Source organism: Poecile atricapillus, chromosome 1 (assembly GCF_030490865.1).
Source record: "Poecile atricapillus isolate bPoeAtr1 chromosome 1, bPoeAtr1.hap1, whole genome shotgun sequence".
Taxonomy (NCBI): Eukaryota; Metazoa; Chordata; class Aves; order Passeriformes; family Paridae; genus Poecile; species Poecile atricapillus.
In genome coordinates, this window is record NC_081249.1 from 86,771,884 (window position 1) to 86,796,883 (window position 25,000).

The 25,000-nt window shown below is 48.0% G+C and overlaps 1 protein-coding gene across 1 annotated transcript; it reads right to left on the reverse strand.

Moving 5' to 3' along the window:
* Nucleotides 1–220: 220 nt before the first annotated feature.
* LOC131590392 (alpha-2-macroglobulin-like protein 1) lies at nt 221–21,820 on the reverse strand. Its single transcript, XM_058860435.1, has 34 exons — nt 21,762–21,820; nt 20,977–21,160; nt 19,910–20,072; nt 19,317–19,369; nt 17,333–17,353; nt 16,690–16,861; nt 16,184–16,268; nt 14,764–14,875; nt 14,358–14,472; nt 13,855–13,964; nt 13,201–13,368; nt 11,990–12,080; nt 11,499–11,644; nt 11,067–11,216; nt 10,686–10,838; nt 10,015–10,099; nt 9,102–9,216; nt 8,376–8,601; nt 8,120–8,246; nt 7,437–7,558; nt 6,919–6,973; nt 6,221–6,304; nt 5,113–5,289; nt 4,894–4,975; nt 3,957–4,113; nt 3,670–3,744; nt 3,140–3,302; nt 2,529–2,743; nt 2,179–2,394; nt 1,950–2,074; nt 1,559–1,649; nt 797–865; nt 395–497; nt 221–261 (listed from the first exon to the last, which is right to left on the reverse strand). Exons 1-34 carry the CDS (start codon nt 21,818–21,820, stop codon nt 221–223), a joined length of 4,110 nt encoding a protein of 1,369 aa, XP_058716418.1.
* Nucleotides 21,821–25,000: the final 3,180 nt, after the last annotated feature.

Consider the following 25,000-nt stretch of genomic DNA (forward strand, 5'->3'; position numbering starts at 1 on the left):
CCTCCAGGTGCAGACATGCAGAGGAGGGAACAGAGCATAAAAACCCCCAAAAACCTGATCCATAAACCTAGAAACAGATACTTCCTGTTTCTAGCTGGGTACATGTTCCCCACTGCTTACCATTCCCCTTCCTGTCTTAGCTTACATTCCGTGCTTCCCACCCAAGACACACCATTTCCTGATGCCACTGTTGATGTCACACAGGAACTTTTTGCCTACCTCAACTACAGACAGCACTGTATTCAGCCAAGGCTCGCTCCTCTGCAAAAGGAAATGAGGGAGGTGATTACACATGGATGCATGCATTACGCAGAGAAGACTTCACATCTTTTCCCATCCAGAGAATCAGGAACCCAGCTCCCCACCCCAGAAGAGTATGAAATCTGCAACCCACCGGGCTGGTAGTAATCATAGATCTTGACGCTGGCTGGTCTCAGGTTCTTCACCTGAATTACTTGTTCCAGTTGCAGAATGAAAGTCTGAGATTCATCATTGAGCTAGTGGAGATGGAAGGAAATTAGCAAGGAAGGGGAGAATCTTCATCTTCTCTGATTTGAATGTTTTCCTGCACTACATTTCTCTAATTCATTAGAAATTCTGGACTTTAAAATGGAGTATTGCATGAGGAATAGCACTATTCTAATCCAAAGACAATGAAATTGGGCAAACTTCCTCTGCCCCCAATTCTACCAGTGCTCTTTTCTTACCTAGACCATCCTCAGGTTCCTCACACAGCCCCTTGCCCTCTGACCCTTTGCTCTCACTGTGCCACACCATATGTTTGGTTCTAGCTTACCTTCTCCAGATAAATGTAGACCACATTAGCTTTCACTTCTATTTTCTTAACAATGGTTCTGTTCTCCAGCTAGGATAGGAAACAATAATACAATGAAATTTGTGAGCATTTTCCATAGGGATTCCTGACCAGAGAGACCCAGTGTTTTAGTGAAGGTATAGAGCTGGCCTCTTGTGTGGAGCTATGCCTTTCTCATTCCTAAGGGCTTTAGTGGTTATATCTTTGCTAGTCCCTCTTGGACATTCCTTGTGAGCATCTCATGTATGAACCACACTAACCCTGCCCAGGGCAGAGGAATCTCCCCCGCTGGGGACCAAAGGCTGTCTGGGTAGTACATATAACTGATAAGTTGGTCAGCAAATGGGTGCAGGCACCAGTAGAGACTCTTATTTCATCTCACTGAGTGTTCAACTGCTTTTAAAGACCTGCATGGGGGCTGTGATTTAATTGGGAAACAAAAATAATATTTTTAGCCAGAGCTTGAGTATCTCTGAGAAATCCTGTCTTAGAATTTCTGACAAACAAACCCTGGTGTCAGCACACCCAGCAGTAAACTTTGTTCCTGGCCCAAGTCCATATACTGTCAGTGGGAGAAGCTGGACCACCTCTGATTTCCCTTGTGGGGGCTATAGGAAAACAAGAAGTTTTGGTGCAATTTCAACAGTAAAGGTCCCCTGCAAATTTAGCTACTGCCTGGCCTGAAATGAACAATAGGCAGGATCCATTTACCACAGCTGAGTTTTCTTATTCCAAAGTTCTTACCAGCATTCTGGATCTGGGAGTCATGATGAATCCAGATAGCAGGGAGACCTCTATGATCACCATGTTGGATGTGACTCTGCTGCCGATGTAACTGGAGATTAAAAAACAGACATAGGGCCTGACTCTGTGAGGATAGTGCCCTCCCAGCCTCTCTTCCACCACATGCCCTGAACCAGATATCCCATCTGGGACTGGGGGCACAGCAGCCACTGCTCCCTCTCCCAGGAGCTAGCCAGCACCTTCCCCCTCCAAGCCTCCCACCCGTCCGATTCACCCTCTGCCCTGTTCACCCCAGGGGCTGGGTCTCTCCATCAGAGCCCCAAGAATTTCCTAGCTGCTGTCCCCAAGCTCACTCCATCTTGCTGGAGGAGGAAACGGCCCTTGGAGTCACCTGGCGAGGATGCGGACGGTGAGGACACGCGGATTCACCCGGCTGCAGTTGGTCAGCTCCGTGCTGACACGCAGTGTGAAGATCACAGGAGTCCGTGGGGAAGGCTCATGGTACCTCAGCACTGTCTGCAGGATAAGGGCGAGGAGTAGGAAAGACGGGCCAGTCATGATCCCATGCAGGAGAAAAGAGGCAGAGTCCTCCTCTCTCCACGCTGATTCCACCTCCTCACCTGAGCAAAGACACAGCTGCTGCCGTGGGCCTGCAGCAGGAACTGCCCCGGGATCTCCACCAGCGCTGCCTGCTGCACCAGCAGCCGCTTCTGACGGCTGACCAGGAATGCCTTCCCAAAGGCCCTCTGGGACCTCACCCTCACCACTGCCTGGCCTGATGTGCTGAACGTCCTTGCTGCGTATTTCGCTAAGGCTTGCAAGGCAACAACCGTGTCCTAGAGAGGGAGAGGCAGTCACTCCTCTGAAAGCACCAGCAGGAGTGAAGCTTCCTGGAACAGGAAGACCTCAAGAGGACTTGTGCTGCCAGCCCAGGGTACAAAAGGATCCATGGGGTAATCCTGCTGGTTACCTGGCTGGAGGCAAAACCCCCGTAGGCATTTTGCTGCCGCGTCAGCCACGCCACAACGCCAGCTGCAGTTGTCATGTCACCTGCGTGCACCCGTGGCTTGGAGAGGTACGCCAGGAGCACGTAGGCTGTCAGCTCTATGTCCACTGACTGAGTACCAGGCCAGAAGTCTGTGGAAGCTGGAGAGCTTGGCTTGGGGCTCCAGTGGATTTGTCCTCCTGCAGAAAGGAAAGGATTATGAAAGCTATATAGGGAGGACATAATTTGGGTTTCAGAGAAACAAACCCCACAGTACTTTCAGCCCTCCTTCTGTACATTCCCTGTACTTGGGTCAGGATTGCTTTCTTGAATTTATTCTCCAAGGCTTCATCTTGTTTTAGCTCACAGACTCCTACCTCCTCCCTCAAATGATCTTGAAATCTTCCAGTCTGAAGAAACTATTTCTACATCACCCTCACAGCTTGTGGTTTTCGTATTTTCAGTCACACAGTTTTTGTAATTTCAGTCATACAATGCAGTTACTGTACAAATACAAGGAGTATCTATAAATACACATATCATTTTTGACTGCTGTAGCTGGGCATACATTAGTCCAGAATCCCAGCAGGCAGAACCTGATTTGATGGCCTGTTCCTCCAGTTTGTACAGCAGCTCCTGGGTTGTCTCATAGTCCCCAGCCAGGGCAAAGGCGTAGGCCAGCAAGGCTTCTGTGTAGATGTTGGTGATGTTGTGAACCTCCTTCTGCAGGCAGCGGAGAGTAGTCTGCACCAGCTTACCCTGTGTTGGGAGGAGACACGTGCCAAACTCTGACAGGTGAAAGAGGGGACTGGGGAACTCATTCCAGGGAGCCACACTATGTCTTCCCCATGTAGCTCCAGAGGAACCCATTAAGTTACAGACTGTCTTTGGAAAACCCAGTGCAGCCCCAGTGTGCGCCATTGCCACCAGGCACTACTGCATCAGGCCAGTTTCACAACACTGGCTCTTTTGAGGAATTACTTCATCATGTGACCAAACATTGACTCATTCCCAGAAGTTCCCTCCCAGTTCATGGCCTGGAGAACATCAGAATCACAAGCTGACGTATCCCCGTGGTGGTGCCCAGGAGAGCGGGAGGGAGCGGGAGGGAGCTGAGTGTGCTCACCTGCAGTGGCAGACCCATCTCCAGCAGTGCTGCAGCAACATAGGCCCCCAGAGAGATTTCATCATCCGTGCTGCCCTGTGAAGGGAACACATCTTTCACTCTTTTGGGGTGTTAGGAGGGCCCAATCCGCAGAAGGAAAAGCATTCCCCTCATGTTTTCCCTCTCTTTAGGGCTTGCACAGTTTGCAGAATGACCTTCTGGGATCCTTTGGGATCCCACAATCTTCTGCTGTTACAAATCTGTCCAGTCATTCCTCAGCAGTGCTACCTGTCCTGGCCCACCATTACCTTTAGAGAGGAGTGAAAAAAGTTTCCTTTGGTGGCAAAGCAGCCACTGGGGAGCTGGTTTTGCTCTAGCCAGCGTAGGGCATCATGGATGATCCTGTCATCTACATAGATGTATTTTCTGGCTTGGCCAAAATTCTTGAGTACAAAAGCTGTCAACCTAGGAAGAGGATGAGTTATGAGAAAAAGAGGCAAACAAACAAACAAAAAAAAAAAGGCAAAAAGAAAGTCAGAGGTCTCCTGGTGCTTGTCCCTGAACTAGTGACATAGTGGGGGTGCATAAAAGAGTAATTTTCATAAAGAAAGTCAATCTAAAAGTGGAAATGGGCCACAGGACCCACCCCAGTGGCTCCTCTCCCTGCCCATCTCCATAGATATACTACTTATGTACTACTTAGTACCCAGTCATTTCACAGGTGAAAACCCTCCTAATCCTTCTACTTTTACCTGTTCCACTTCATCTCCCCCACATTACTAGAGACAATCTGGAATTCCCCATTTTCTTCCTCCCTTCCTTTCTCCATTCATCTTGGCCAAGCACCATAGGTGTAAGCTGTGCCAAGGCAGTTCCTCTCCACTCTGAGGACAGGATTTTTTATTGCTCTCACCTGATTTTTTTCCAGACATGTGTACCCCTCTTGGTTGCCAGGTCACCAGTAGCATGACCTGGTATTGTCTATGGGCTAACAGCAGGGGCACAGAGACAAAAAAAGACCTTTCATTCCCTGGGACCACATCTTTGCTGTTTTACTTTACCAGAAACTCTGCTGCCCTGCCTGACTGTTTTTTCAAGTGACTCAAGTGCCTCAGATTCCCCCTGTCAAACAATTCCTTCTGTCTCCATCCCAAAGAAGGAACATCTTGTCAGCTTTCTCAGATACATTAGGTGCTCTGACCAGGACAGGAATAATCAGAAGTGAGGGATATTTGCAGTGCTTACCAAGTGTTTCCTTCTCCATCCTTCTGCCCAAAGAAACTATAGGAGCCATCTTTGTGCCTGTAAAGAAGTTGTGTCTGATACCCTGGGGAGATGGGAGCAGTGATTAATATGGCACAATTACACAGAGGGGACAGTGCTGACAGAGTGGGTGCCAGAGCAAGAGTTCCTGGTATGTTCCTAGGGCAAGGCAGAAGGGCAAGGTGGGTCTGTTGTACTCACCACTGCGCAGGAATCCCGTTGCCCTGTCCTTGATCTCAGGGCTCAGCTGCCTCGTCTTCTCCAGGTACTGCAGCACATAGACAATGGGGGCAAACAGCACCATGTTCTGCTCCCCACAGCCGTGGGGCAGCTGCACCAGGTGGTCCAGGTTCTGCAGTGCCATCCCCATGAGGTCAGCTATGCAAGGGTGTAAGAAAGAAAGTGCAAGTATGATTTGAGGTGCCTTTTCAGCCAGGCAGGATAATAGTGCCTCATCTCAGCAGGGAGAAAGCGCTGAAGAAAGGAGGAAAGAGGAGTAAACAACTGAGTGTAAGATGGAGAGTGGTGACTGTTTTGTTTCCTTCCAGCTTGGCATCATGACTACACTATGGAGACCCTGGAGAACTTCCCCTTATATCAGCTTTTGCATTCTGAAGAGCTCCAGATATAAAAAATACTGTTTGTAAAAGGCTATGAGCAGAGCTGCACCTGCTCAGTCTGTGTCACATAGACAAGCAGATATAGCAACTCTCAGGGAAAGGTTGAAATACTTCTGGTCTTTAGCCAGGCCTGTTCTACCTGGCCATATGTCAAGCATCAAAATGTGAGGAAGCCAGCAGGGGTGCTAGTCAGATGGTGTGAAGGTGTCCATATATCCTCCAGCCAGTCAGAAAAGCCTTGTGTTGCTTCCTCTGTTGGGGTTCTGTTAACAATATTATGCCAGGCCTGGCTTCCTACCAGTTCTGGCCTGAAATACAAATAGATGTATTTAATGGTAGGTTTGGCCTCTCCAAAGTGTTCCTTTGCAACTTTTTAATGCTGAGAAATGCTTTTCTCCAGGAGTTTCTGCTGTAGCATGGTTTTGAGCTTTAATGTTTCTACCTACACAGAAATAGCCAAGGTCCTAGAGTCCCTGCTCCAAGGTCCTAGCTAAAAAAAAAGGATTATTCTCCTGTGTGGATTACTCTTCCCATGAAAGCCAAAAATCTGAAAGCCTGGTGTTTGCCGGGCATAGAAACACAGCATCCTCTCTTTTGGGCAGTTTCATGTCAAGCAGATCCTCTGACACCAAGTTAAGCCTTGCTCTTTGGTACCAGCAGTCTATGAGCCCACAATAGAAGTCACTTACCTGTGGTAGAAATTGAAGCCCTGGCAGATCCCTTTACTACATTGTCAGGAAGGCGAAGGGACACAGGTTCTTCAGCCATGTTTCCTGATAACAGTAGGATAAAAGGTGTAGCATGAAAAACCAAGCCAAAAGGCTCTAACTGGAGAGACTGGCCCAGGTAAGTGGGACACTGCCTACATCCCGCTCACACCAACTCTCCTGGTCATTGCACCAAGGTGCATTGCATGGAAACTTTTCAAATTAGAAACATGAGAGGTGCTGGGGGACTGAGGGTCCACCAAGCTTCACTTCAGCTCAATTCACTGCACTTCAGAAGGCTCACAAGAATCGCAGCTGGACATCTCTCAACCAGAGGACATCCTGGCTAGACTTGCAATGCTGCAGGAATGGGGTGGGAGGGTTGGAGCACCTCTCACTAGTGACTATCAAGCCCCAGGAACACCCAAGGATTGCACTGTGGGAAGGAGACTACAGAGCAGGATTTTGACACTTAGCAGCAAATTCAGTAGGACAGCACGTGTGGGAGTAATATTTCTTATTCATTCGTGTCTGATAGAAAGTGAAATTTCCTGTATGAAAAATAATTTCAAAACATGCTTTCATGAGGCCTCCCACAGTTTAGTTCTGCTTTCAGGTGTAGTTATTTCAGGCTGCAGAACCCATTCAGGCTGTGCACATACCTCGTCTCAGGCACATACCTCCTCTTGGGCACAGAAGGGAGCTGTAGGACTTCTCCACTAACACACCCTCTGGCTGCCAGGGCAGAAACATGCACATGGGACAGGAGAAACAAAAATACACATAAAATTCCCAAATGACAGCAACATTTCAGAGCAAGTTCAAGTCCGAATTCAGAGGTCAGGGACTCCACCCTCCTCATTTTTGGCAGCTATGCCTGCTTCACTGCTCAAAGGATCAAGAGTAAGCCTGAGGGACAGGGCTCCCTGGCCAGTGAGCACTTACAGAAGCTCAGGTACAGCACAAAAGCAGGGAAAGGTACAGGGAGAAACACAGATGTGGGAATGCAGCTGTAGGAAGAGTACTGCAAGAACTGGCTTGGCTATGTCCTGGGAGAAATAAAGTGAACAAAGCCACAGCTTTGGTATACTATTGCTGGCCAAAATTTGAGGTGATAAAACTATCTAGCCCACCTCAGTCTGCCTTCTCCCTTGGGCAGGGATATCACAGACAGAAGTGAGGCTGTTCTCATACTGACCTGTACCAGCAAGTGTTTGGTCAGTGTGTGCCTCCCCCTCACGGCAGCCGGCAAGGGCTTCCTGCCCCCACACCGTGACGTGGTGTCCAGTACCTCTGTCCTCACTGAGATATTCAGAGTCCCTAGCAAATAAATTCAACAGAGTCCTTTTCTTACACCTGTGGCCAAACAGAGTAAACTTCCTTTAACCAATAGTGGCCTGAGATGATTTGGGTTGTTGGTCTTCATGGGCTCGGTGGTTTGGCCAGTAAAGGTGAGCCAGCCAGCGTTGACAGCTTGTCCAGACACCTTGAGCATGAGGAAACTCAGTAACATCTCGCCAGCAGTGACTTCACTGCACTGCAATTTGGCTTGAACAACGAGGGTCCAGCAGCCCTTGGACCCCAGCATACCCTTCCCATTGCATATGAAGCACAGGACCAGCAATACAAAATTCCCCCACCCACATCCACACAGCCTCTTCCTCCCCAGCTGGTCCCACAGGCCTCTCTTCAGGAGTTCCTGCCCTCTCTGGTGAGTCTGAGAGAGAAAGAAAACAAACAGAATGGATTGCATGTTTGCAGCATTAAGGACAAACTTCGGGATTCAGTGGAGACCCGGGTCTGCCAACTTCTCTTGATCTCCCACAGCCTTTCACTTCAGTTGTAGGGTTCCCCATCACCAGCCCCTTTTTGCTGCCATACCCAGTTGGACTGCTGTCACATTCCACATGAAGGTCTTGGATTCCTCTGCACACAGACACTCCTTGTCCCTGCAAGTCTGACATGGCTCCACCTGCAAGTCTGAGGATTTAGCCAGGCCCACTTGGATCTGAGGGAATGACAGATGCAGGTGAGTAACTGGGCAGCTCTAGTGAGATGGCTTGGCACAAGGAGCTCTAGAACTGGAGGGCAGAGTAGGTCTGTCCCACACAGCATTGCCTGTGGCACAGGCACACACCTGTATGCACTGCTGCAGGTAGCTGAAGACACTGGCTTTCAGCAGGAAGGTCTCTCCACGGATGACAGAATACGGCAGCGTCATGTCCACAAAGAAGGGCTGAACTGTTCTGAGGCTCATGGTCGGGGCAAGGCCAAACCCCCTCCCAGCCAAGCAGAACATCTTGACTTTCCACTCTGCAGCAGCAGCAGGGGCTGTGACTGAGACATTCCTGCTGCCATTGGAGCTGAGAGAAAGAGAGAACTTGCATGAAGAGATTCATTTGCTGGTGGAGAGGGAAGGAGATGCTGTGAGGAGTGTTCATGGGCCTGCTGAGGGAGGTGACACAGGTTCTCATGTTTGCATCAACCTCTGCTGTACTGCTAATGACTTTTGCTCCAGTGGCTCACAGAAAGGCACAATTTTTTCTCTTGAGCCATAAAGCCTATTTAAACACCATCAGTAAAGGCTTTATGCCCTTCTCCTGAGCAAGACACTGCCCAAGTATTCCAGCTCTGTACACTCATGGTGGTTTGGTTTTGAAGTATACTCGTGTTCCATAAATCTGTGTACACTTCAGTCCTGCACTCAAAGTCTACTAGTTTGGCACACTACAAATGCAGAGAAGAGCAATATAATTTGCATGGAGAGGTTTCCTTACACCTTTTTCACACAAACTCAAGTCAGCCAAGTCTCTATAACAAAGGGTCATCCTTCTGTCCTTTTGTGAAGTCAGGAATCACTTACCCAATAGGGTACACATTCCAGATCCAAGTTTCAGGGAAATAGCGGTGAAATCTTCTGTGAGTTGTAAATTGGGGTTGTTCCTCAGTGATTCTTTGGTCTTCTATAGAAGGCACCCCTGAAAGAAAAAGTAAGGAGTCCCACCAGAGTGGGAGGGGTGAACCTTGCCAACCATAGGCAGCCTAGCAGTGGGGCTGGAGGCAAAGCAAGCAGTAAGAGAGACATGAGGAGAGTCTGGCAGAGGAAAGTACAAGGGACTGGACTGATTTCATGGGAGAGATTAGAAATGAAGGGAAAAGAGAGTGACAGCAGGAGAAGCAGCTTGCAATGAGCTAACTGCAAGGTTTCCAAGACTTGGTTAGACAAAGCCCTTTCCTGACCTGACCCAGAGTTGTTGCTTAAGAGACTAAGAACCTCCAGAAAGCCATTTAAACCAACACTTCTATAATTCTGTGAGTAACAGTACTGTTTGCTTGCTGCACAAAACTCACATTCCACAGCAAGCAATGGTTTAAATACAGCAGGCACGTGAGCCAGCTTAGTAGAAGTTATCAAGTGCAAACTGAGACACAGAGGAAGAAAATTACTGTCTCTGTGACCCCAAGTGGGGACAGAAGCTGGGTCTCAGTACAGCCTGGGGAAACAGATCCTGGGCTCCACTTGGGATTGTCTGTGAGGAAAGGGAGTGCCATCCTTTAGTGTCAGGGAACATCCAGGTAGTGACATTCTTCAGAGCCCTTTTTTATAGGGACAGGGTCACTTCTATTGAGTCTGATGGACTGGGCAGCTAGACTCTGGCAGCAGCACCTGATACTCCTAAAAGAGGCAATATCCACCAGCAGCAAACCCCAAAGATCAGAGGGCTCTGCCACCTGATGTGATCTCATGTCCCAGGTAGGCTCAAAGTGCAGCTCACCTATGACTGGCTTCCTATCCGCTCGACGAGGGCATGGAGAGGGCTTCTTGATTACAAGGTTTGAGAAGACTTTCAGACCCATGTTCTGTTAGGAAAAGAAGGAGGGCAGAGGAGGCAGAAAAGCATCTGTGAGTGGGGAAGATTGACTGCTTCTCTTCAAAATTGCTCTGGAAACCGTGGGGGTCAGGACAATCCAGTGCCCAGGCAGCCCAGAGCAGCACTGGTCCAAGCAGACACTCTGCTGAGGGAGGCATGGAGGAGATCTGCCCTAAAGACACCAAGAGCTCTGCCTGGGAACTGCCCAAAAACAGTGGAAAAGAGCAGGCTAACAACTAAGCCACATCAACAATCTGTGATCTAATTCCCTGTCTCTCTCTAATACCGTAGACAACCAATACACACCCCAGGACCTCATTCCTCATTCCCACTCAAGTCTAAAAAAATGGAATTTGATGGTCTAGGATTTCATGACCTTGCTTTGTGCATGTGTGGAGGGAAATACAGGTATTCCTACTCAATGGGGTTGTACATCTTTTGAGACAGCACAGTTCAGTCAGAGCAGACAGCAGGGTCTGGCTGGAGGAGGAAAGGCTTTCTCAAATTGCTTGGGGAGAAAACACCTCAGATCCTCATAATTGCAACAGCTCTGGGAAACATCACGGGGTGATTACCCGGAAGAGGTTGAAGATGTCAGGCTGAAAGGAATTCTGTGGCCTTCCTCGTAGCAGAGATGACATGGACTGGGGCTGCACACAGCGATCTGAATGCTCTTCTACTTGGGCAGGGTATCCACGTTGGTAGGCAGCAGGGAACAAACCATAGACCTAGGGAAACTCACAGGGAGGGAAGGATTGGGCAAGGAGAAGGTACCTCCAGATGCTTCTCTCCATTGTCCCCTAGCATGCACATCAGTTCCTGTCCTTCTTCCTAGGCAGGCCCTGCTTTCTCCTTCACACACAGACCTCCTCATTCATTGGCCTCCAGTTCTCCACAGCCCCTTGCCCAGCTCATCCATCGCTCCCGAGGTCTTGCCTGGTTGCACAGACACTCACCATTTGGCTGGTCAGCTCACGGTCTGGTCTGGTGAAGAGCATGTTTTCATCCACTGCCTGGACTGCACACAGGGAGCCGGGTGCTGCCTGCAGCTGCAGCTGCACTGCTGACCCTGCATGGGCTTCTTTATCTGGGAATCCTACCCTGACCTGTAGCAACACACCAGGAAAGGAATATGAAAAAGGAAGGGGATGGAGGAGGGTGACAGACAGATGGCACAGGCAGAAAGAGGAAGACTAGCTGGAATCTCCCCTGCTCAGCCACAGCTATCAGAAGTTGCTGCTGAAGCTTTCCTAGTCCCTGGCACTGTGCTGCAGATACCCTTTCCATCTCTTCCACCCAGTTCTTTTTTGGAAGGATCTGATCTCCTTCCCTCAAGCCTCCTGACTTCTGCTCATCAGCTCTCTCCCAGCCACAGAGGTGAGTCTCACCTGGTTTTGGAAGCACAAGGCAACATCCAAACGGATGCTGTCAGCTGTGACCCCTCCATTGGGGAAGATGGCATACACCACTAAGGAAGGTGATGGGGACAAGTCGGCACTGAAGGTCAAAGGGATGAAGAATGAGCCCTTCAACACTGAAGAGAGAAAGGCAGAATATTTTTGTCATAGGCCACCAAGACCTTCTTGTGCCCTTATCCTTTTTGTGCTATATAATCCCAAAATGTCTAATCGATTCCTGCTGCTGCACTGTCTGCCCTCTCCCTCCATTCTCTGAGCCTACGCACTCCATTTTCCCCTACATCCTCCCAGTCTCTCTTCCCATCATTGTTTTATTCTGTCTTTTTGCCCTCTTCCAGGTGACACAATTGCTTCCTCAGCCTCCCTCTGTCCTGTTGGCTGCTCTGGACCATTAGAATGAGGGAATTTGGGAGAAACTATGGCAGGCCTCATGTCCAACCTAGAAACTAAATGGGTGCAACTGTTTCCCCTTCTCTGCCATGACTTACTGTTCAGTTTCCCAATCTGGATATTCCTTTGGCCTCTGACAACAATTCCAGACTTGCCAGTGACCTGCCGGAGGAAGGACATGGGATGAGCACACTGCTGTTTGCCACCAGAGCACACCCACACTTACCTATGTGCATCTGGCTCTCAAAAGCAAAATAAAACCCCCAGAATTAACTGTGGGCTCAATCCAACCCCAGACTTGAGGAGACTTGCAGGCGTCACAGTTGGGAGAAGAAGCTTTAACACAGGTGTCTCTGGTTCAGTCTGTTCAGTGAGGACAATGGATGGGTAGTGGGGTCACTGCAGATTAGTGAGTGATAACTAAAGTGTTTCTCCTCTAGCAGGCTGGCTTCCAAACCAAACTAAAATCCATTTCCACTGAGCAGCTGCTTGATAACCAGAGTGAAAAAGGGATTCCCCATCCAGTTTTAAAGGGAGAAGACACTTCCAGTTGCAGCCTTGGCAGAGGCTAAGGGGGTGATGGGCTACAAAGACAGAAAATTTCTCCTGTCCATGGTGGTGACTGAATCCCCAGCATCAGGACCATGATGTGGCCAGGCTGAGCCCTACCAGGTGTAGCATTTACCCAGTCCCCTGAGAACAAGGTTTAGCTGTCATCCCTCCAGGGATGACCTAAACTATATCCTCAATTTTTCATTGGGGTCTGCTCCTGACAGTGCAGTCTTTCCCCCCAGTCTTATCTACTACCCTTACTCACATAATATGAAAAACTTATACGGCTGGTGTCTTCTCCCAGATCATCCCTGCTGAGTGTGAAGGTCACCTGGACATTCTGCTTCAGCCCACAAGGCAGTGTTCCCATGGGTGGATGTATGTCCAGGAAGCTCTTGGTTGTGACATGGAAGGGCTGCAGGTGATGATAAGCGTTTGTGTAACTGAAGTCAGTCCTCCGAGGAGTGCGCATGAGCTCCTCCAGTGTGAACCTCCCCTGAAAGGGCACCAGAGACACACAGAGATGGAGAGTTGCATGCTTCAGTGCTTTGTTAGGCTGTCATCAGCTTGGTTTGGGAAAGGCTGTTGGCTTGGTGCCTTCCAGCTGGCTCTGTGTAGAGCTGTGTGGTGAGCCCAGGCCTGAGCTGGCAGGGGGGCTGCAGGGCAGGAGAGAGGAGCACAGGTAGAGCTCAAGGGTTCTCACTTTCCCATATGCAGAGGTGGTGTTTACCTCCAAAGAGACTGATGAGCTGTTCCAGGCAGTTGTGTCGAGGTTGAACGATGCTGTTCCACTGTCATCTGTGATGTACGTTTTGATAAACCGACGCCTCATGAACCTTATCACAAGATAAACTTTCCTGTTTTTCATACCAGTTCCATAGTGATCCTGAACCTTAATCTGGTGACAACAAGGTGAGTCAGGAAAGCCAAAGTCAGATATTTCTGCTAGTGTCATACCCAAAACCTTCCTCTCTCTGAAAAACATAGACCTTCCCATGTAGGTCACCTACAGACTTCAGTCTGCCCCCGAGAAACGGGAGAATTGTACAACTCCCTCATCTCTAATGTGAAGCTGAGCACAGTTAAAATCTGTCTGGTCCAAAAGGTGTGTGTGGCTAGAACATGAGGAGTTTCTCTCTTAGCCAACAGCTGAGACATCCTTGCATCCCAGCATCCCTGCTGAGACACCACTCATTGCTCTCAGCAGATGCTGGAGATGTAAACACAACCTGAAATGCAGCAACAGTAGCAACACTGTCAAGCAAGGTGACACAGTGCAAGGTAACCTACTCTGTCTGAGGAGCAGGAAGTGCTTTGGGTCAGCTAGATTTACCAGTTTCCTTGGCAAATGACAGGGAGCAAAAAAGCAAGGGTAGAAAATCACCTTTCCCCTGTATGGTACTCCAGGGATGTAATATTCATTGGGTGTCTCAAATACTGCCCTTGCAGCTGTCCTGGAGATGAGGATTTGGCTGGAGGTGTTGATCTGCACCCCTGTTGGAATGCAGAGTGCAAGGGAAGCAGGATCAGTACCAGAGGTGATTACTGCACTGTAGTTTAATCTCACTTTGTTATTCCCAAACCCTCTTAGCAGAGTGTCTGAAACTTCCCAACACCAGCATTCTTCAAGGCTTAGAGGCTTCTCCTGTGGCAGCTCCTTCTTTAGTTAAGCTGTCTGCAAGCCTCTTCGTAGCCTCATGGACCCACACCACTCATCCAGTTCCCAGCCACTCCCCATCCTCCTGCTGCTGGCAGAGTAGCTCTCCATGTCCTGTGATGATCCCAGCAGCAGGGAGGAGGAGAGGGGGATGTGTGCCCTCTCTGACCCTCAAACCCTCAGAATGGTTCCTCTTGCCCCTGTACCTTCCCTGCTGAGCCCCTGGGTACCTGTGCCCGTCTCCAGGAGAGAGGCTTCTGCATAAAGTTTGTTGTCTTCCTGGCTGGGAGTCAGATTGAAGACTGATGTGCTGACAGAAGGGGTGAAACACCCATTGCTCGCCGTCTGCAATAGGGAGTGATGGGTATTATTTGGGGCTGGGGAGAAGGGAAAGGGTCAGAAGTACAAGGGATTAGCCATTCTGTCATAACTATCAACTACAACAAATAATAATGCAGAACTCATGAAACATTGGAACATGTTTCCCAGCGAGGTGGTGGATGCTTCATCCCCAGAAACGTTCAAGGTCAGACTGGACAGGGCTCTGAGCAGTTCATTCTGTTCACTCAGCCCCTGACACTTCATCCTGTGTGGTGCTTGTTTTACTGCCCATATTCCTTCCAGGATTTTACTCACAGGACCGCTGTATTCCCTACAGATGTCCTTGCTGGCATTCTGGAGCCACCTCCTTGCTTTCTGGCACAGCGTCACGTGCATGGTCCCTCGCACTGCATTCCCATAACTGTACCTGCAGGGAAAACACCACAGGGGCTTCTGGGCAGCACCACTGCGTGCTCTGTCCAGCACATTGCTCCACACAGGTGCCTTTTGTGACAAAGGTCTTACTGCAGCTGGCCAGCAGGCAGGCTCAACTTAAAATATATCACTTTGGCTACTTTGGGAATGCAATAGAGTGGTCTGGCATCCAACAGATGCAGAAACAAAGGAACATAGTCAGAAATGGACAGGAACAGACCCACACCCTCTGGAGTTCTCCCACTTCTGGGCACTTGCTATCCTGGAATTGCAGGCAGACACAGAGAGTGGACCTGATTTATCCACTCAGTGAAGATACTAGTTTGAGGGGGGAAAGCAGCAGAAACAGGCATCCCTGCAAACAGCAACAGCAAATATCAGTAATAGAGCCAAAGAGTGACCTCAGACTTGCCTCACTATGGGCTTATCTCATGATCAGGGCTCTTGTTTCCATCATCAGACCTGCTCTGATGATTTAGACATTTTGGTATTTCCTCTGCCTGCCTTGCTGCCTTTCCTTGCTTTGACTCCTCTCTGACCTGCCCTTTGAAGCAATGCTCCTGATGGTATCAGTAAAAAGATGGCATCTGTGACCCATCCCGGTGATGTAGAGAGGTGTGTACCATTTACTACTACAGCCTCATATGACCTGATTGTAACTGTCCCGATTAATGAGAAATTATGTCAGACCAATCAGTGGCAAGAGAGACACCAAAAGTCTCTAGATAATGGAGCCCCAAATACAAATGAGCTCACCAGATTTTGAGTGCTTTGGAGCTCACTGTCCTCCCTTCTTTGTGTTTATACTGTCAGAGGTCCTGCTCTCCTTCCCACCCTCATCTGCTCATTTTTTGCTGATAACCACAACTAGAGAAATTTATCTACTGGGCCTAAGAAGGCAGTAAGTTCAGTAGCATGTAAGTGAGAAGGAAAGGCATGAACTCCTAAAGAAATGCTAGCTCCTGCTCCTTTACCTCAACATATCTGTCCCATATCTGGTGTTTTTTCCACATAAGATCTTTCAATGCTGGACAGACATTTTCCAGAGGAGGGTATCTGTTGCTAGGGCAAGTCTCCCTACAGCTGTATGTTCTCTCATGTGTGGCTGAGGTACCTCTTCCCCAAGGAAGAACCCATTAGATCGACTCTTGAACTATTTGGGATTCATTCTCCAAAAGGAATGGCCCTGTGAATTGGCCCTTCTCGAGCCACCTCTCTTTGATGGATTGAAAAGATAAGATATGGAAGGAGAGACACAGTTTTGATAGAATCTTTCCTTTCCCCTGAACATTCTCCTTACCTGCCACACACTTGCAGTGGGAAGGTTTTATCTGAAGCATAAATCTGAGCTGGTCCCTCGAAGAAAACATCAAATTTTTGCAACACTGGAACAAAAACCTCAGATTTACTTCATCAAGGGCAAAAGAATACCTGGGCACAGGATCCCAAACACGAAGAGTATGATCCCAAAAGGGAAGGGTATGTTCCCATGAAGGAACATGTTAATGAGGTAAAAACAAGCATTAATTAAAAAACAGGGAAACCAAAGAAAGAACCCCCTTTTTTTTCTCCCCAACACTCTTGCAGAGGTCTTTAGTTTATTCTCAATCTGCCAGAAGATACCTTCTCCAGCAATCTCCAGCACAATCTCCCTTGTGTTCATTTCTGATGTTGCCCACAGGTTTGTGTTCAGTCATAGCTCACAGTCAGTAAATCCTATTTTACAATATTTGGCTTTACACTGTTATACAGACAGGCAAGCAACAAACAAGCAACTTCTTCCATCCCTTTCTTCATTTTCCTTACCACGTTCCTCCACCTTAAAGGTACTGGACTGGACTGAGCTGGACTTAAAGGACTGTGCACTGATGGTGTAAGTCCCCAGGGAGAGTTCAGCAGCTAACTGGAAAGAGAGATCTGCAATGCCCTGTTTTGGTCTCACGTCCAGCCACTGGCCAATGCAGTTTTGGTTCGGGTCCTGTGGTGCAAGGGAAGGAAAAAGGCAGTCATTAGCAATGCTTGCTCTTCTCTACCCAGAGCCCACTGGATTCAAAGGTGTATAAGACATTTCAGAGGCCTTCACAGCATCCTGCCAGTTTTAGCTCAGATGGTGATGCTGAAGCATCAGCAGAGGTGAACCCAACCCACCCAGGTTTACTCTGCTCTGTAGAGCCACAGAAAAAGAAGGTATGGGACATTTAGACTCTCCAGTCTCCAGTAAAGATGAGCTGTAAAAATTAGCTAAAGCCTGGCTGGCATTCCTGAATGTAGAAATGGATGAAGTCAAACCGTTTGTATCATCGAGTCCTGTTAACAAGAAGCATTTGGACAGAGAATGTGCATGCATAGAGCTTAAGAAAAGTAACTTGAACCAGTAAGAAAGCATCTTAGGTACTATCAATACTGAAATACCTTTCCTCATAACATCTGAGGAGTCTGGAACACCCACCTGGATTTCCACCATGGAGTACTGCAAAGCAAACAGACAGCACTGTCAAAAACTGGCATGACATAGCAACCTGCATATAAACTTCTCTTACCCACCCTGTACTGTGACAAACCTTATGATACAAGAATCCTACTGAAAGCAGGACAATGACTTTCGAATAGTAAGAAATAGTGAAAATCTATCCTATTCTTCAGATTTGTTTGTTGATCCCTGAATATTTAAGATGCATTTTGATAGGTATTCTACAGCCATGAAAGCTAGAATTTGCTGTAATATAATGGGGAAGAGTAGGAAGATTCTCAAATACCATCATCCCAAGTTCACAAATATTAAATGGGCTCAGTTTTGTAACATATATCTCAATAACTAGCAAAACTGCTAGTAATTGAGATATACTTCCCAATAAATTTCCTATAGGAAGAATAATCCACACATCTTCCTTTAAAATCCCTGGCAGGAGGTAAGGCTGGGAGTTAATGCTGACTGCAACTGACAGTAACAGGGAGGGACAAAGGAGGACACACTTGAGCCCTTCTAGGCCCATTAATTCTCTGTTTGTTCTTATATCACTGCATCTATTATCCAGGAGGCAGTACTGGTGAGGAACACCTAATCTGGGAGCACAAAGCATGAGGTGGCAGGAGCAGGACTTGGGAGAGTAACCAAGCCGTAAGCATGAAACTGACATGTAATTCACATTATTCATTATTCTAAGCTTTCATACAAGTTATCAGGGGCAACTCTGTTTTCATTTAAATAAAAAATTGTGCAGGTTAACCTGCTGGTCAACAGCATCCATATTAACTTCAACTCATCTAATTTACAAACCAGGTGTTATAGCTTTAATGCTGTGATGGACTAAAGCTTTATAATAGCTTGGGCTAAACATGATGTCTCTGAATTTTCATCACAGCATAATTAACAGAATATGTTACAATGTTAATTTGTTTATACTCACACATAGACATCAACAATTTACAGTCAAATATGTACATGAACCAACTGTAGGCATGGAAGCAAATGCATTATTTATACTTTATTATCTAATTAATATAAGATATATGCCTTCCCTCTGGGGAGAAGAAAGGAGTATTTATTTGATGCTAGGATCACACCAATAGCCAAAAAAAAGAGGAAATTAAGTCAGCAATAAAGAACCTGGAAGGATCTCTCCCTTTATTTTTGTCTAAAAGGATTTGATCCAAGTCCCCTAATGCGTACCCTTCAGATTTAATTGTCATGGCATGAATTCCTGTTGGCTCTCCTTAAATCTTCTTGAGGACTGAGGAGTGAAATAGCTATAGCTGCTGGCTGCAGATATAATTGCTTACTGGAGAAAGGCAAAAGCCATGCAGTTTCCTGGCTACCACATATGCAAGTCTCTGGCAACTTCTCACTCCCTTGACATGTGGACAGTGCACTGCTGCCAGCAGCAAGTCAATATAATTTGGTTATACTGTTTTCTCTCCCTTTTTTTTTTAATGATCATTTCCTGTGTATCCATCCTCATATTAATTAATTTTTATTAAAATTTTGCAGCTCAGTTCAGGCTCTCCTGCCACCCTCAGGTGACACACAAATTTGCACAAATCACTGAGCTTTCCAGGGCTCTAGGAGGGGATCTTCATGCCCAGCAAAGTCTGTAGGCAATTTTGCCTGATAATTATGGCCAGCAACCCACAGACTGGTCCCCAGAAGCCCTGCCTGCTTTTTTAGCAAGGGCATGTGCACTCAGCTAGCTGGGAATGCTGGCACACTCCCCAAATACCATCCAACCCTCCCATCAACCAGCAGCCATCCTACGAGAGCAACAGCAGAGCCGTCAGCCAACAGGAATTGTTGCTCAAATGTGGTTTACTCGAGGGCTGGCATTGGCCACCCTGGGTGCCGGGACTGTTCCAGCCTCCCTGGCGTGGGGCTGGTAGAGGAAGCAGAACCATCTGAAGCCTGGAGACTTCCTTGCCTCTACTTAGACAGGCTTTACCTTGCTGTTAACGGGAACAAAATCTTCAGTCAGTGTCACAATCCTGAATTTCACTGGAGGGAGAAAATGAAGTAAAGCACATTACAGACAGAGGGCACATGGGAACAGACTTGCCCCACACTTGTCTCACCCCAGAATCCTAGCTCCACACCCAGTCCTACTGGCAGCCCCATGCCTGTCCTGCAGCCCCTCTTACCCTTTTTGTTCAGCCCCACTCACCTCTGCTTGCCCCAAACACGTGGCAGCAGCACAATTTAGGGGTTTTCCTGTGGACTACACCCAGGGTTACCCATACATTTCCTTGTCTGCAGTGTAGGCAGACCACTCCTACTTGGCCCTGGCCAAGAAGACCATGTTTAGGTCTGCTCCCTTTTCCGAGCTGCTCTGCTCCTAGAGCATGTGAGGCCTCCCCTCCCAGGCCCGTCCTGCTGCTAAAGCATGGGTCATGGATACCTCGCTGCAGAAGGCAGCAGTCCCCCTCTGTCCCCATGGAGGCCACAAGGCACAAAGCGCTCAGCACTCCACTCACAGGAAATTGGGAACAAAGCCTGGGAGGATCAAGGCAGTGTCAGGGTGCTCCATGCGTTGCTCACCTGTCTGTCCTGGATTATAGATGGGCTTATCCATCTGAATGAAGGTGCCTGTTCCAGCCCTGCGGATCAGGACCTTTTTCTCTTCACTTGCACTGAAGTAGTGGCCATTGGAGACGTGCAGGTGCACAGTGGCCACCTCCTGGCTGCCAGCAGGTCGGGGCACCTGGGACGCAAAAGAGGAGAGCCACTAGGTCAGCAGGCATCAGAGAAGTGCTCTTCTCACTTCAACTGCACTGCAAGGCCAGGCTCTTTGCCATCTTACTCTGGAGGCCAGCATACTGTGTCCCCTCTGTGGCTGAAGGCTGTGTCTGTGGAAGCACAGGGGACAACGCTTACCAGCTGGGATAGATCCTGGACAAGAGAAAAAGGAATTTGCTCTGACACAGAAATTTTGTTTACTCCTTCATGGGATCACTATTAGAATCTGCATGGAGAAAGATGGAGAAGGCTTAACTCAAGGGAGGGAAAGGTCTATGGTGATGAGAGCTCTGTTTCCTAGAGTGTGTGCATGACAGAGACTGAAATCCCCTCTTATCAGTGCAAACTAAAAAAATAAGGATCATGAGTTTGACAAATAAGAAAGGTTTGTACTGAGCTTGTGTGTATACCCTCCCATGTGTTTCCTAGTCCTCCAGGAGATTTTCAAGCCCAGAAAGAAAAGCTTGGGAGGAAGCAGACATGAGGGAAACTGTCTGAGATGAGAGGTCTGGCTCTTTCTGCATCACAGATTCATAAACAACATGCTGTGACAGTACATCCTCCTCAGGGAAGAGAATGAGCTGCACAATTGCCATTTGGGTGCTTTTAAGCTGTTCATCCTCCTCAGACCTTTGTTGCCTGGCCAGGGAACCTTAGTGTGCCACCAGGATATCCCACAGCAAGAGTACCACGTGGGCAGACAAAGCCAAGGAGCAACGCCTGCCACTAAACACTGCCCCTGCTTTTGCATTCACTCCTTTCCAAGTCCTCTTATCTTCTGTCTTCCTCATTCTCTGTTTCTTTGACTAGAGGCAAATGAGCATGTTGGGAGCTGCCAGCCAGGGGTCCCTGCCAAGAATGACTCTGACCTGAAATCTGGTGCACTCGAAGATCCAGTTGTTCCGGACGACCTTGCGGTAGAGGCTGAGGTTGCCAGATGGGTGCACAAGAGTCAAGGCCACACGAATAGGCTTTTCAACCCCACGAAGGTCCAAGCATGCCCTCTGGGAAGAGGGGTAGGGCAGGGCAGCTGGAATGATGATCAGGTACCTCCTGCAGTGGGGAAACAAGATATCATCACATCTCGGGAGCCCTCTCGCCCACCCTTGGCACTAGAAGGCTGGCTTGAAGAAACAGGAAACAAGAAACAGAAGCCCCATCTCTCTGAGACTAGGAGGTGCTGCTCTGCTAGAGAGACTGGGATGGATTGCCAGAGTGAGAACCTCGCACAGGGGGATGGAAGGTATAGAGTTCATTTCAGATAAACACAAATATTTTCAGATGACAGAACAGAATTTGCCCTTCTTGCTTTGACATGGCTCAACTACCCTGACAGCAGACTGGCTCCTGCTTACCCATCCCCTGCCTTGCAGCCCTTTTCATTTGCCCTTCACTTTATCCTACACCTTTCCCTTCATCCCACCTCATGCTGCAGTCCCTCACTCTTGTTCCCACCAGCAGTGCTCACCTAGGTCTTGTACTGCAGCCATATCTGTGAGAGAGGCTCCCACCTCCAGGAGGGCCCTGCATTCACAGCAAGGCTCTGCACCCCTCCTCATGGCTAGGTGAGGGCTCACAGGGTCCCACACTCTCTCCCTGCTATCTCCCTCAGCATTCACAGCTAGCAATCACTAGATTTTTAAACGGCACTTACGGTTGTGCCACTATCCTCAGGGTGTAGAGCAGGCAGCTTAGGAGGAAGGGAGTCCACATTTTCATGGGAGAACCCCAAAGGGCTGGATTCCTGTTGAGGGCTGATCAGGAGAGAAAGTAGGGTGCTGCTCCTCTCCTTCCAAAGTCTCCAGGACACCTGCTGTTGTTGCTGTTTCTCCCAGGAAGCAGACACGAAGCCTCAAGGTTTCCTTCCCCCCACCTCATTCCTGCATTTATAATGCCACAGGCACAGGGTTGAACCATCCAGGATGTTCCCCAGCCAATCCAAGTCCTTCTGGACTCCAGCCTCACTGCTCTCCTACTCCCCTGTGGATGGACCAGCATCATTCAGACAAATGTGCCTTTTATTTTGCTAACCAACAGCCTGTTTCCTGTTCACTTCACTGCCCCTGCTCCCTGGGCCAGTTGCAGCCCAAGTCCCATTGTTTTGCCTCTGGCTGGATTGTCCCATGACCACCTGGCATGTGCACCCAGCTGGAGCTCACTGTGAACTCTTGTGGTCATACTGTCCCAGGCTTTCTGAGTCTGTAGCACCCAAGGAAGGTCTCAGTCCTGAAATGGAGATCAGGCTTTGTACAAATTCTGTATATTTGCACAGTTCTCCTTCACACAGAGGGAAAGCACAGGGAACAAACAGGGCTGAAATCCTCACCTTACCTCTGCCCTATGGGTATTTGAGTTTGAAGAGAAAATTGAACAGCTGCAACTCACCCCAGCTGTATCACATTGCTCTGTGCTCCAGTTCAAGGCCAAACTACTCACACCCTCAAAAGTGGAGGAAATGAGGGCTAAACATTGGTTAGGCAGGTCAAAATCTGCATGGATGAAGTCCTACAGGGTCTTGTCTAGCTACCAAAAGGCTGTGCTTGAGCATGGGAACACACACTATCTGGTTTGAGGCCTTCTTTCCACATGCTAATTTTATGTATGTTAGTCCACTGATTGTACTGAACTTTTCCCTGAGTATCATACCATAATTGAAAAGAGAATCTGGTTCTTGAAACTACTTATTCTCAAAATAAGAAGTAATTCAATTTTAATATCAAGGTCATTTAATATAAAAATGTGCCACTAACTTATTTGTCAGTACCAAGCTCAGCTCTTAAACATGTAGGGCCTAGTAATGTTTTCCTTTGCTTTAGTACAGACTGACCATAACAAGGAAACTAGGTTTTGAGGTTTTCTTTTACCCATTCATGTATGCATGTATAATGGGCAGATACAACTCCTCTCTCTCCTTTCCCCCTCTTGGGTTTTGTTCAGGACAGAGCTGCTGGTGCCAGCAATTGGGAAAAATGTATAAATGCACCTGGACAAACACGAAAACAGGAACCAGAGCAAGAACATGAATCATTCTCTGACACTAAGCTGCCCTTCATTTCTTTCCATGGGCCTCAAAAAGTACAGGCAGTGCCTGTTGAACAATCCCAGCTGACATTTGTTTGTTCACAGTAGATCCACAGCAGTTCCAGGGGACAGCCAGATCCCAAATGACAGCACAGGGGCTCACAATGGCAGAGGTATTGAGTGTCCTGACTCCTGCTGACTCCGGCAGCTGTTTTGTGAGAGCAGACATGTAAATACCTCTGAAGTGCTGGCCTTGACACTGATTGGAAAACTACACCCTGAGCACCCAATCCAGTCCAAGTCCCAGTGAAATACGATTAAATAAATGTAGGAGCAACAAAAACACAGCAGCAGGCTTGGTGTGTGTGTGATTCATCTGCCTCCGTCCTATCTCCATTTCCCACCACCAGCACAGTGTCCAGTTGCTGGCGAGCAGGAGGCACTGGGGAAGGGAACACCTCTTAGCAGGGCTCCGCACCCCCTGGGACTTGGTGACAGGGCACACAGTACCTGGGTGCTGTCCTGGGCTAAGATCCTTCCCCAGCCCACAGATCTATTCATCACCTGGCCCAGAGACAGGCAGGAGGCACATCCATAGGGGATCTGTGTCCTTGGAGGCCAGCTTGTGAGCTGATCACAAGCTAAATCTAAGGATGCACACCACCAAGCTTCAGCCTGAATCACGACAACCCCTCAATTTTGTGAAGGATAAAAAAATGACTGGGATGTTTGACATCTGCTGCTCTAAGCAGAGAAGGGGATGTTTAAGCCAGAGAGAAATAAATGTGTTTTGTACAAAAGTGGTTTTTTCCCTGTCTAAATTCTCTTGGAAGACAACCACAACCACTCCTTCCAAATGCTCTCTAGTAGCCAGACATCACAGGTATTACTGTTTAGATCACATAAAGAACATTTTAAAGCACACAGAACAGTTGTTAAGAAAGTGGAATAGAAATTACAATGGATTATTGAGTCAAAAATGGCACTATGTGTAATTTTTACACAGACTGTGTAAATACACATAGGAGTAGCAAGGGGTTGTGTGTGACCTCCTTCTGCAATAATGGGCTCCTGCATAAGCTACTCCTCATGCTGTCAGCAAGGGGTAGGTTGGATTCCTGTGTGTTATAACCATCACAGAAGTTGTTTTCCCAATAAACCTCTATGCTGGGGATTTTTCTCAGACCAGTGCTCTGCTAAGCTCTGCAAAACAGATTATAAGAACATGGTGGCATTTGCATAGAACACAGGTGGAGTTTCTCCCTCTCTGCAAGACTCTAAGCTCTAGGCAATGTACTCTCCAAGTACCAGTACCAGCTGCAGACCTGGCTGGCACCAGTTCTGCTTTTTGATAGCAGCAAGGACAGACTTTGCCAGTGGTAAAGGCAAGGGGAAGAGAAGACATTTGCAAAAAAAGCAGAAATATTTGCAAAGTGTTTTTTAAAAGTTTCAAAGAAAGTAATCAAAAATTCTGATCTTCAGAGTTGAGACCTGCATTGCTCATGGACTACTGAGAAAATTGAATAAAGAGAGGAGGAAAAGCACCTGTTTAAACAAAAGGGCAAGAGGAGAAAGTGGCACCTGCAATATCAGCTCAGCCACTTCTGGCACTGTACAAGGTATTGCTACCATCCAGTTGTGCTGAGCTCATGCTTTCATTCCAGCCCTGCTAAACTGCACATGAAGCACAGAGCAGGCTGTCAGCAGCCTGCCTTGCTGGCACATCTCCTCACTGTGCTTGCTCTTAAACAAAAAAACTTGTAATGCTCATGTCTTTGTCTCACAGACAGGACTTGCTGACTCTTCAGGATTACTCTGACACATCATAGTTAAAATTTAAACACAAAATTCCAAATCCCTCCCATTAAACCA